Source organism: Vicia villosa, linkage group LG1 (assembly GCF_029867415.1).
Source record: "Vicia villosa cultivar HV-30 ecotype Madison, WI linkage group LG1, Vvil1.0, whole genome shotgun sequence".
NCBI lineage: Eukaryota > Viridiplantae > Streptophyta > Magnoliopsida > Fabales > Fabaceae > Vicia > Vicia villosa.
Window position 1 is genome coordinate 24,117,544 of NC_081180.1, and position 12,914 is coordinate 24,130,457.

The following is a 12,914-nucleotide window of genomic DNA, read 5'->3' on the forward strand; positions in this document are numbered from 1 at the left end:
AAATAAAAGCTACTAATATATTTGCAATGATAGTCCACGATCCTGTAAAAAAATGCAAGTTATAAAAAAGAAAATACAACAACAAATAATAAATTGTAGTGCGCATAAAAAAATGTTCTTGCATTTGAAGAAAAAGTAATTACAACATATCAAAGTGAAAATGATAAATTACCTATCAAATATTATGAAAAATTACTTTAAATACACCATTAGTTGTTGCAGTCAAATTTTGTTTTTGTTTATTATGAATTATTTTTTAATTGTTTTGACTCTGGACACTGTAACATATAATATATCCTGACTAAAATTCTTTCTTGGTAGATATAATCAAACATAGTCTAATGACTGTCCTTGATATTTGTTAATGGTTATTGCAAAGGAAACAATAATTATAAATTATCTCTTTGTACCCATTTGAATAGCCACACTGATCGAGAAGGAGACATAGACATAATTGAAATATAAATTATGAGGATTTCTTTTTACACCCATGTGTTTTCTTAGACAGCTGTTGTGAAAACTCCAAAATACTCCTAAATTTTAGATGTGAATCTCGGAAGTCATCTTTTTCTACAAAAACGTGTGATTTCGGATGTGCACATCCGAAGAAAACCTATTTTTTTAGAAAAAAAAGTGCCGTCAGAGATGCACATCTGAAAACACCCTATTTTTTTGCTAAAATAAAGTGAATTCGGATGTGTACATCCGAAAACACCCCTTTTTGTAGAAAAAAGAGATTTCGGAGATGCATATCCAAAATATAGTCTGAAACAGAACACACACAAACATAGACACAAAGCACCGATTTATCATAAATAATCCAAATTACATGGATAGTTCAACATAAAATTAAAGTTACATATTGTTGTTATACACGGGTAGTTGAGGACGGCACAACATTTTAATAACGTCTTCTCCCAATCTTTGAAGTTTTGTATCCAACTCGATTGGACCCTTCGACGAATATCGTTGAAAAGTTGTCCACATACCTTTAAGTCGTCGTCGTTCTTGAGCTCAAAAGGGGTGAACTCGACGTTTCCCTCGTCGTCAATTGAAGGTGAACGGTACTCAAGCTTGACAACCTTCCGATTTTCTAGGTATTGCAAGAGAGAGTTAAGCGTCATTATCAACTCCGCGAACGGCGTGTCGCGCGAGAACCTAAATTAAAGCGACATCGGATAACCACTGCTGGAGTAGACAAAAGCAATGTGAAGGTAGGTTTGAGTCTTTTTTGTTTGTGGCTTGATGTTGGTGGAAGTCTATAAAGACATTATTTATAGAGTTTTTGATGTAATATGGACCCAAGAAACCTTATCTTGCTGTCAGTGGATGTTTCGAAAATGTACTTCCCAAAAACATCCTGATGCATGAAAATTTTGAAAGTGCTTTTCTGAATTATGCAGAAACAGAAAGACAACATTCTGTTTTGTCCAAGTTCAGCCTCAATTCAACTAAAACAATTAAATAGGAATACGAAAAACTTCAAAAACATTAAATATGGATATATTATATATGTATTGAATCATATTGGTTTTACATTCGTCACGACAATGCATACAAAAAAAAAGACACACACCCGGTCAATACATACAAAAATGATCCGACGTATAATATAAAATGTGCCGAACAAACCCTCACTGCTTAAATCTAAAAGTGATAAGAGCTTCGACTTCTTCCTATTTTCTTCCCTTTCTGGCTTCATCATTTATTCGAATTCCACCATTCTTTCAAAAAAAAAAAGGATCCAGCCAAGTGTCCGCCTCTTTTATATGATGCGCCGTCCACTGAAACGAAGTAGCGGAATATGACACCCCAGTTTTAAAAAAACTTGTACAAAGTGGCGTGCTCTTAGATACCCGATACAACTGATGTGGTCGGATGCTTCATTAGGTGTCCGACTATGAAGTGGGAAAAATGTTTCTGAAAATCCAAATGTCTTCAAATCGACACACACCTGGTTGTACGCACTTGTTATAAGATGAAACATCTTAGGGAAGGACATCCACTTTGAAATCGGTGTGTGACTGGTGAGGGATGGAACAAGGGCATCATGAATGTTATCAAAGTTTTTTTATTCTCATAAAGTCGGGTGTAGAGGTCTCTATGCGAAGTCAACTCCGAAATAAGTGTCCGGCGAATAACAGTGTGATTCTCTTCTTCTTTACCGAGTAAACTGACACCCGTCCGATACCCACAATTACCATCGGTCTCCACATCAACTATATTTTCAATATGTTTGTGCACTAATACTGGCATCTCATCAACGTAAACTATCAGAGTTTTTTAATCGGAGGTGTGCGAGGAGGTTTGAAATGTGTGCTCCCTTGTTAGCACTACACTTGGATTTTGGTGTAGGTGAATCCGAGATCAAAGCATCGACATATTCATGATAAGAAGGATTCCACTTAGTCGATGTGTCCTCTTAGGTACTTTTCGTCTTTTTAGGTGCACCATTGATTTTAACCGGTTGAGATGGAGGTTTCAAATCGGTTGTTTCCGGAAACGCGACTTTTCACAATTGTTCTTTTATGTGCAATTTCATGGTGTCATCCACTTTAAAATATTTATCCATTATCTCTTCCAACTCGGCGGTGATGATTATTTTGGATTCACCCTCTATCTTTCGCGGGTTCGTAGTCATCAAAGTAAAGTTTTTTCCTTTGATCGCTTACTTCATCCATGCGTATCGGGGAATTCAACTTCATCTTTTTATAATGTATACAAGCACATGGAAGCCCGTAAGTGTTTCTAATTGTACAAGCACGTGAAATGCATTTTCGAACTGACGTAGTTTTTCATCCATAAATCAACAACAGTGAAGTGAAATGAGAGATGGAATAAGGAAATTTTACCTTAAATTGTAGCTTTCAATGCTATCTTTGATATGATGAACCACTTGGAACATGGTTTGGAGACGAAAATTGATTCAAAATGGTTGTGGTTTTAGAGAGGGTTGTGTTTTGTTTGGAACAAACTTAATGAAATAGTGAAGGAGGGAAAAAGTTATATGAAGGGTTTTTTCGGATATGTATCTCCGAAAAAACACCTGACATTTTAAATCCAACGTTTAAATGGAAAAAATGTGTTTCTGGATATGTATCTTCGAAATAGTTTATATGGGTGTTTTCGGAGATGTATTTCTGAAATCTTTAAAATTAGGATATGGATACATTCGGAGATGTATCTCTGAAGAGTATTTTGGGATTTTCAGGGATGTTTTTCATCCTATATGGGTGTATAAAGAAATTTCCTAATTTGTAATATTTTTTCTAAAATAATTTTGGTTTCAGTGACAAGTCTTGTAAATTATAATTGTCAGTCTTGACCATTATACAACCCTTCATATTTATCCAAATTTTAAAACAACATAATAATTATGTCCACTTTCGACTTAATTGAATGATTTAGCAAATAAAAAAATTTCAGACTATTAAAAAATTTAAGTGTTAAATATTCAAAAACATCAAAGTTATTCAAATGTGTTAATTGAATCACAACTAAAATATTCTTTTTCTTTCCTCAAGGGATAAATTAATAATTCTTACTTATATTTTATAATAGACATTGAATGTTATATGAAAGTAAAAAGTGACAAATCTATAAATTGTGATGATTATGTTATAGAAAAGCAAGTGATAGACACATGCAATTAGAAGCAAATCCACCACTAATGTCTACACTATAGAAATATTAGACAAAAGCATTTTATTTGAGTTGATTTATATATGTTACCGATAATGATAATAATATGTAGGCATTAGAAATAAAAGTTGTAAAAAAGTAAGGAGTAAATTGCTTTTATGAATTACCAGATATAAGCTTTCTAATATGATTATTTATATATTGAGATATTGGATTGAACTTTAATATGGTTAAAGGATAATTATTTATATATTGAGATATTGGATTGAATTCTAATATGGTTGAAGGATAGCTTCTTAGTTCGACAATTCGATAGGATCTCAACATGTCGTCGAAGTCTGTTCACATGTTGTAGTCGAAAACCTGCAATATTGTAGTCGAAGTATACTCAAGTATGTAGTAGTCGAAGTGCTAGGATTGTTAGCATGTCGAATATGGTCTGTTTGTTAAGCCCAATTGTTTAAGTTAACTTGTTACCTAAGTTAGATTGTGTAATCGGTCTGTGTAAAAGACCATTAGTTAGAATGTCGTCAACAAAGAATGAGACTGAAAAGTTCACCTGAGTGAACGATTTTGGTTTGTGGCGCTTAAAGATGAAAGCCCTACTAGTTCAACTGGTTTTTTAGAAACGTTGAAGGGAGTCGCAACTATGGACGTTGCGTTAACAGAGAAGGAGAAAACGACAATGGTAGAGAAAGCTCGTAGCGCCATCTTATTGAGTCTTGGTGATAAGATTCTTCGACAAGTCTCAAAGGAGACGACATTGTCAGGTTTATGGGTAAAACTCGAAAGTTTGTACATGACCAAATCGTTAGTAAATCGACTCTACCTGAAGCAAGCTTTGTATTCATTCAAGATGAATGAAGACAAAGTATTGGCTGAGCAGTTGGATATGTTCAACAAGCTGATTCTTGATCTTTATTTATGTCAAGATCGATGAAGAAGATCAAGCATTATCGTTGTTGTTGTCTGCTTTTCCCAAGTCACATGCTTACTTCAAATAAACTTTCTTGAATGGAAAAGAGTCCCTGGCCTTTGAAGAAGTTCAATCAACCTTATATTCTAAGAATTTGAACGATAGAAGCACAAACCATCTTCAACTGGTGAAGGCCTGTCGGTTAAGACGGAATTCATAGAGAGAGAGAGAGAGAGAGAGATGACAAGTTCGACAAGAAGAAGGTTCGAAGTGTGCTCAAGTATGCAGTAGTCGAAATGCTAGGATTGTTAGCTTTTCGAATTGGGCATATTTGTTAAGCCCAATTGTTTAAGTTAACTTGTTACCTAAGTTAGCTTGTGTAATGGGTCTGTGTAAAAGTCCATTAGCTTAGTGTGCTAGTTTTACTATAAATAGTATACTAGTCTCTCACCATTTCATACTACAAATCCTAATTAGGGTGAGAGAGAGGTTATTTGTTATTCTGTAACACTTGTAATCTTGTTTCAAAGAGAAAGTAAAGAATAACAGTTTGTAACCAATTTTATTGTGTTCTTCTTTCTTCACACTTTCCCACCCTTGTGGGTTTCTTGCCAAGAAAAGAAACATATTATACTTTGTTCTTAGCATCGATTTCAAAATAATATCATCTACAATTTAAATGGTGGAAGGCAAAATTTTCGTACTTTGAAGATAATTAGAATCTTTGTAGTTGTTGATTAAATTTGGGTATGTACTTGTAATAATGGTTTCAATGGAGTCATTAAAACTAAAATTAAAAACTCTTTTGGATTGTAATGTCCATGTAGCCATCATTTGCCGCTGACTTTTTTAATCACCTACATTAAGTATCCATTATGAGAATTTCTGATTTCCTCGCTTGATGATGATGTAGAAGCATTTGTAAATGCATAATTTTTATTAGCCTTAAACCTTTGCAATGATCACAAATATATGAAGTATTTATTGTTATATAAACAATATAATATCTACTTCCTCTTGTTATAACATGGAGAATCTTTCTAAAGTCACCACCAAAAACAACAACTTTCCTAGAAAAAGTGCTTTTAACGCCGGACGCGAAATGCTTTTTACCTCGACAAAAGAATAGAGATAACGGAGGGCTTCATGAAAAGTAATGACTTAACACATCGGTTTTTAAAACACTGAGGTAAAGGTTTATCATGACTCGGGTTCGAACCCGAGTTTCTACACTTTTATTATTTACAAAAACTAGCTTCTTTTTTATCTCGGTTTATCATAAAAACCAATGGGTCATTAATTGTTTTAAATAAATCTCATTACAGTGTTTACAAAGAATATTAGATTAACTATCTATGAAGATCATATGTTAGATTTTTTACTTCCTTGATATTTTGAGAAACTCTCTCATGTACGGATCTTGCATGTATTTGATTATGGTGGAAAAAAAAATGTAAGATAATTAATATCTAAAATTAAAAATATTTTCAATACAAATAAAAATTTAAAAGAACAAAACTTGAATCCATATGATTTTCTACTCTTGCAATTCATCAAAGAAAACTTTTCCAAGTTTCCTTAGGTTTCATTTAGATTTTCAAAATCGTAAGAGATCTTATATAATGGACGTCTTTTTTATTTTACACGGATCACTAATGGTGGATTATTGAGCGTTGATAACGTTTAAATGGACGACAAAAATTTGATTAAGATAGTTGACTAAAAATAGTGAAAAAAACACTTAACTATCATCTCGACTTTTAAAACAATTACCAAAAATTTTAGAAAATTATCTTAATTAGGGTCAAACTCTAAAACCTTTTTCTACAAGAATAATTCATTTATTATTTTGCATTTGATTGATTTAAACTTAATCTCATCGTAAACAATTCCAACCCTTTCAATATGGTACTCCAAACATTCGAAAAAATATATGATGCACACACAGCCGTAGATTCTTCACATGTTCTTTCTTTATAAGTTATTTTGAGTTGGTCATCTAGTATGAAGTAATCCCTGAACTACTTATCATGTTAATTTTAGAGGTTTTTTCCCCAAACCTTGTGTCTTATATCTAATTAGTTAATCTAATAACACTTGAGATGTATCCAATTTCTGAAGAATTGTTTACACAATAAAATAGAACTTCATTTCACAATAATATGTAGGTAAATGACGTTATACAAATACTAATAAAATACAACAAAAATGTGCATCTTCTTCCCATGATCCGGGGGATGCTGCTTATTTCTCTGCCAGATGTATATAAATCTCATCAAATGACTTGTAATGTATATATATCTAATTTGATCCAAAACAAGCCAAATAAGTAAATTTTTGTTGTACCTATATGTTTATTTTCACTTGTTTCTTTTAACTTTATTCCCACCTCTGTTTTACTCTATTCAGCAGATGCACCTTTGCCCCCATTAACCTTTGAGTCACCAAATAATCTTAGCCTGAAATCATTGACCATTAGAGGAAGTCCCTGACGGAGAGACACAGATGGTTGCCATCCAAGAAGCTCTTTTGCTTTGGAGATGTCTGGCTTTCTCTTATGAGGATCATCCTCTGTGTTTGGTCTGAACTCTATCTTTGCATTTGGATCAATAGTTTCTTGCACCACCTGCACAAAATTAGCCAACAGTGTTTATTTATTTCCAACTTTAAAATATCTATTTTGTATATACTAAGCCTATGTTTAGTAACATGGAGAGCCACCGCTGCACGTTTAAGGTTTTTTTCATTGTGATTTTGAGAAGTCAGTATGTGTAGTTTCTTTCGCACCGTGATTTTACACCATGATTTTCAAGTTTTGCAAAACACATGGAGCTACAATGAGTGACTGAATGCAGAAAAATATAGTACCTGAGCAAGTTCAAGCATGGTGAATTCACCAGGGTTACCAAGATTGAAAGGCCCAACATGTTCACCTTCCATTAGCCGCATCAAGCCCTCTACCTGTTGTTATTATAGGTATAGCTTCATCAATCATCATTCCATAATAAAAGTTGCTTTTTTGAAAAACAATATTGAAAAATAGTAGACAAGGTGTTATTAAAAAATACCAAATCTGAAACATATTGAAAGCTTCTTGTCTGTTTCCCATCACCATAAACAGTCAATGGATCTTTCCTCAATGCCTGTAAAGATATTAAAATTATAAATTAGTTAAACGTAAACAACAAATTAGTTAAACCTAAACAACAGCTAATAATAATATAGCAGATCAATTAATAAATAGTGGAAAGTTATGGCAGAGGTTTACCTGAGCAACGAAGTTACTGACCACACGGCCATCATCAAGGCACATTCTAGGTCCATATGTGTTAAAAATTCTAGCAATCCTCACCTAACAATTATTAAATTGAAATTCTTTTCATAAATATATCTCCTTGAAACAACCACAAACATTACTACATCTACATGCATATAGAAATAATCATAATGTAAAACAAAACCAACAAACCTCAATGCCAGCGCCTCTATGGTAATCCATAGCCAAAGTCTCGGCAACACGCTTTCCCTCATCATAACAACTTCTCACACCTAAACACCACAAAAAATAGCTTCATTAAAATCAAAACATCAACACAATTTAAGATTTGAAAGTGTAAAATCAAATTAACTTTATTATTACCAATTGGATTAACATTTCCCCAATATGTCTCAGCTTGAGGATGTTGTAATGGATCCCCATACACCTCACTCGTACTTGTCAACAAAAATCGTGCACCCACTCTCTTTGCCAACCCCAACATGTTCAATGTCCCCACCACATTTGTCTTGTGCCAACTAACTCAAATCAAGGTTTCCAATGTTTCAATCAATAGTATTATAGTGATAAGTCAAATAGAATGTCGTGGATTCAAATTTACATCTCTGCAGTGAGATGTCTCTGCACAACTATCAACTGAATCGACTTAACCAAATATACGATAATAGTATATTATATTATAAGGACATTAAGTAATAAATAAATAAATAAATTATGAAAAAGGATATGATGGTTTTGACGGGATTGAATTTGTAGTGAACAGGGGAAGCAGGGCAAGCCAAGTGATAGATCTGATCAACTTCTAGAAGAATCGGCTCAACGACGTCGTGTCGAATGAGTTCAAAATTCGGATTACCAATATGATGCATAACATTCTCTTTCCTTCCGGTAAAGTAGTTATCAATCACGATCACGTTATCGCCTCTTTCAATCAAACGGTCCACAAGGTGGCTTCCAACGAAACCGGCGCCACCGGTTATCAGCACTCTCTTGTTCTTCTTGTTTTTCAATCCAACGGACAACGGCACTCTCTGTCTCCTCTCTTGCAATGTGCGGCGTTCCTCCAACAGAACTCGCCTCGTCGGAAGAGCCAAATCGGTTTCGATCAACGTGGAGTCGTCGACGTTAGAAGGAAGAGTGGATCGGGAAGGGAGATAGTGGAAGAAGAGAGTGGCAATCGCGATGCCAATGAAGAGAAACGGAGCTCGGCTCAGCATGGTTCTTGTTTTCGGATGCGAATTCTCGCGACGCGGAGAAGATGGTGAATCTGTGGTTTGAATCTCAGATTGATCTCTTGTTTGGTTTCTGTGAATTAGCTCAGAACTCATTTTGGTTTTACTTGTTTTCTTCTAATTGTTCTTAGAATTGCATTTGTACTTGTATTTGTATTTGCACACAATACAATACTACTAGTCTTTTTGTTTTTGTGTTGTTAGTAAGTAGAATGGAAGATGGAGAGGGAATTGCTGTGAATTGAGATGCATGAAAGTTGGCTTTATAATCGTTCTTCAACGTGCGCGCAATTGGTGCATTCTCTTTCCTTTACTTAATTTCCAAGTATGAGGTTGGCCATTTTTCTATATTTTAACTAACTTTATAATTAAAACATGTGATGTGATGAGTAATTCATTCCACGAGTTACGAGAGCCAATGGAGTAGTACTTGCCACATTCTTATGTCTTAGTAATAAGTTTTTGTGTGCAAAAAAGTCAGAGATGGATGGATCTATTTACTAGCTAGTAGGAGTATGTTTCTTGCAAAGATGAAAACAAAGGATTTGTGGAAACAGATTGGCATGTGTTGACCAATATTAGGGGGGATTAAGGACCTATAGACGATGAGCCCACACCCGCCAGCCTAATAGTTGTTCTAGTATCATTAAGATTTTAATTTTTTTATCACATTAATTATTCTTAAAACATTTTTGAGAGAGAAAATTATATTAGTTGAAAGAAAAAATTAAAATGTCTTTTTTATCTATTAAAAATATATTTATTTTATTGATAAATTCCTACATTTGTTTATTGTATACTAGCATCCGTATGGAGCATGAGCATGTTTTGGCATTTATCGATTAAAATAATATAAGTTAAAAAAATCCAACTTATTTAATTGATAAGAAATAATAAAAATAATAAATAGAAAACAATATTTAATATAAAAGTAAAATAAAAATAAAAATAGTGTACCAAAATTTAGTATCTTTTTATACAAATATATAAATATTTACAAAAAAAACAATCCTTTGATTAAATTAAAATAGTTAAATTGAGGATGTTAGGGGTAGTTCAATTGATATAAACAATATTTAAATTTAAAAAATATTATAATTAACTAATATGAAAAGTAAATTAAAAAGGAAAAAGTTACACCAAAGTTTATACTACTTTTATATCTATATTTTTTTTTATATAAATCTCATATATTAAAATAAAAAGAAGACGATGGGCAAGACCAAACCCACAAAGAAATCAAAAAAAGGAAGAACAAAAGCTAATGAGCAAATTTAAAATTGGACATTTTCAATTTGTTCAAAGTAATTTCCTTTCTAATAGAAAATAGGGGGAGAATCCCACCAAAGGAAACCTTCAAAAAAAAGGCATATGTTAGCTAATGCGTCGGTACAACAATCTCCATATATATATATATATATATATATATATATATATATATATATATATATATATATATATATATATATATATATATATATATATATATATATATATATATATATATATATATATATATACTCGTTCAGATTATATAAGCTACAACAAATTCATCCGCAATTTAATCTTTTTTTTTAAATGTTGGTATCCATTTTACGACTCAAACTTCAACCACTAGGCCACCCAAATGAATCATAATTTAAATGATTTATTTTTCAAAAAACAATCATATTTTAACTTTTACCAAAAAAAAGTAAAAATAAAATTGAAAATAGTGTGACCTAACAATATTTAGACAATCTCCTTTAAAATATTAAAAAAAAAATATACATGAGGGCAGAGGGAGTACAGACTTAGGGGTGGAAATAGACTGGGTCGAGGTAGGCTTTGTCAAGCCTGAGTCTGTTCTGTCAAAAATTTCAAAGCTTAAACCTGGCATGTGGCCTAGCAAAGGCTTATTTTTAGGCCTAAGTCTGGCCTTTTCGAAGGCCTGTTTGGCATAAGAGCCTACATAAAAGCCTATTTTAGTTGAGCATTTGTAAATAAGAAATTTAACTTATGTTTAAATAGACTAATAAATTAAAAAGTCAACAAAACTAAATGCTTATTTGCGTTGACTTATTCAAGTTTACCTGTTAATATAAATTTTTTGATACTATTTATTTGAGAGAACTTAAGAAAACAATTTATGACATTTTTCATAAAATTTTTACAGTTAATTTTCATCTGCTAATCAAAATGACTAAGCTTAATTTTTTGTATTTTAATTTAAAGTATGAATACAATATTAAAATAATAATTAAATTATTAATATTATATATATATATATATATATATATATATATATATATATATATATATATATATATATATATATATATATATATATATATATATATATTTATATATAGTTCAGTCCACTAGGATTAAAAGACTTTTTGTAAAAAAGTCTGTTCTAATCTGAGCCTGTTTAAACTAGGTTGTAGTCCCCTATTACTCGGTCTGGCCTATTCTCACCCATAAGTACAGTATAACATATTTACTAATTATTTTAATTGAATCGTCCTACGAATGATTTTTGAGATTTCTACCAATAAATTATGTGTCACTTTCATTTTAAAATTTAAATTAATATTATAAAATATAATAAATTAAGGAAAATACTTACAGGTTCTCTAAAGACATAAATTAAGAAAATAAATATAAAAACTTTATTTTATAAATTATGTGCTAACTTTTTAAAATTGTAAATTTATTTTTTCAACAAAAAATTGTTTATTTTATTTTTGAGTTTTTTTGTCTTGTCCATAACCCCTAAAATAAATAATATTTTCTAACAAAATAAAAAAATAATGTGAAATCTATAGAATTTTATTTTTTTATTTGAACAAAAATACATCTCTACCTTTTTAAAGTTATTTTAAATAATATTCAAAAATAAATTATTTCTCTCTCTCTCTCTCTCTATATATATATATATATATATATATATATATATATATATATATATATATATATATATATATATATATATATATATATATATATATATATATATATATATATATATATATATATATATATATATCATATATTAAGTGAGAGCATTTTTAAATGAGAGATAAGAGGAACAAATATCAACCATTAAATTCATCAAGAAAGAGAGAAATTAATAACAATATTAATGTATTAACATTCTCTCTTGATATATCAATAGTTGATATTTATTTCTCTCATCTCTCATTATAAAATAATCTCACTTAATATCCTCCATATATATATTTTTAAAAAATTAAGTATTAATTTTTAAAAAATTAAGTATTACTTTAGTATTTTTTAAATAAAAACATTTTTTAATTTTGATAAAACAAAAATATTTTTAATTTATTTTTGGGTTAAATATCTTTTTGCTCCCTATAACTTTCTCAAATTTTATTTTTAGTCCCTATAAAAAATGACATATTTTAATCCTTACAAAAAATTTATGGATTCAGTTTTAGTCTCTGCTATTTTATAATATTTTGAAAACTGTTTCTCTATCCTTAAAATTTTAAATTTTTGAATAATTTTTTTCCTACGTGTTTAGAATACAGTAAAATATTTCTTTATCAAATTATAGAATTTTTTAAAATGAGAGAACTAAATATGAATTTTTTTTTAAAATCTTAAAAGATAATGATAAAATTAATACAAATCTTGACGTAAAAATCAAATTTTGAATTTTTTTTATTAAGGAACTTTTTATAACATTCTAAACATGTCTGTAAAATAATTATTTAAAAATACACATAAATTTAACAGTGGACAAAAAATACGTGCGTAATAATTTTGTAGGGACCAAAACATGTCATACTTTTCATAGCGACCAAAAATAAAATTTAGTAATTTTATAGTGATCAAAAACATA

The 12,914-nt window shown here is 30.6% G+C and overlaps 1 protein-coding gene across 2 annotated transcripts; it reads right to left on the bottom strand.

The window, feature by feature from the left end:
• Positions 1-6,640: 6,640 nt before the first annotated feature.
• LOC131602902 (UDP-glucuronic acid decarboxylase 2-like) lies at positions 6,641-9,366 on the bottom strand. 2 transcript variants are annotated; one of them, XR_009284182.1, is made up of 8 exons: positions 8,563-9,366; positions 8,199-8,345; positions 8,028-8,107; positions 7,827-7,910; positions 7,627-7,701; positions 7,427-7,519; positions 6,905-7,184; positions 6,641-6,810 (listed from the first exon to the last, which is right to left on the bottom strand). XR_009284182.1 is itself a non-coding variant. In XM_058875125.1 (7 exons), exons 1-7 carry the CDS (start codon positions 9,161-9,163, stop codon positions 6,960-6,962), a joined length of 1,305 nt encoding a protein of 434 aa, XP_058731108.1. In that variant the 5' UTR covers positions 9,164-9,366; the 3' UTR covers positions 6,641-6,959. The 2 variants fall into 2 exon arrangements, 1 of the variants encoding a protein (XP_058731108.1); XM_058875125.1 differs by having other exon boundaries at positions 6,641-7,184.
• Between the last annotated feature and the right edge of the window lie 3,548 nt (positions 9,367-12,914).

Bases quoted from the DNA above. Each gene is read 5' to 3' on its own strand.
- LOC131602902 (XM_058875125.1), bottom strand. From the start codon at position 9,163: ATGAGTTCTGAGCTAATTCACAGAAACCAAACAAGAGATCAATCTGAG. The intron at 7,702-7,826 runs GTAAACCTCTGC...ATATCTTTACAG, and splicing joins TCAGTAACTTCGTTGCTCAG to GCATTGAGGAAAGATCCATT. The intron at 7,185-7,426 runs GTACTATATTTT...AATTTTGTGCAG, and splicing joins CCATGCTTGAACTTGCTCAG to GTGGTGCAAGAAACTATTGA.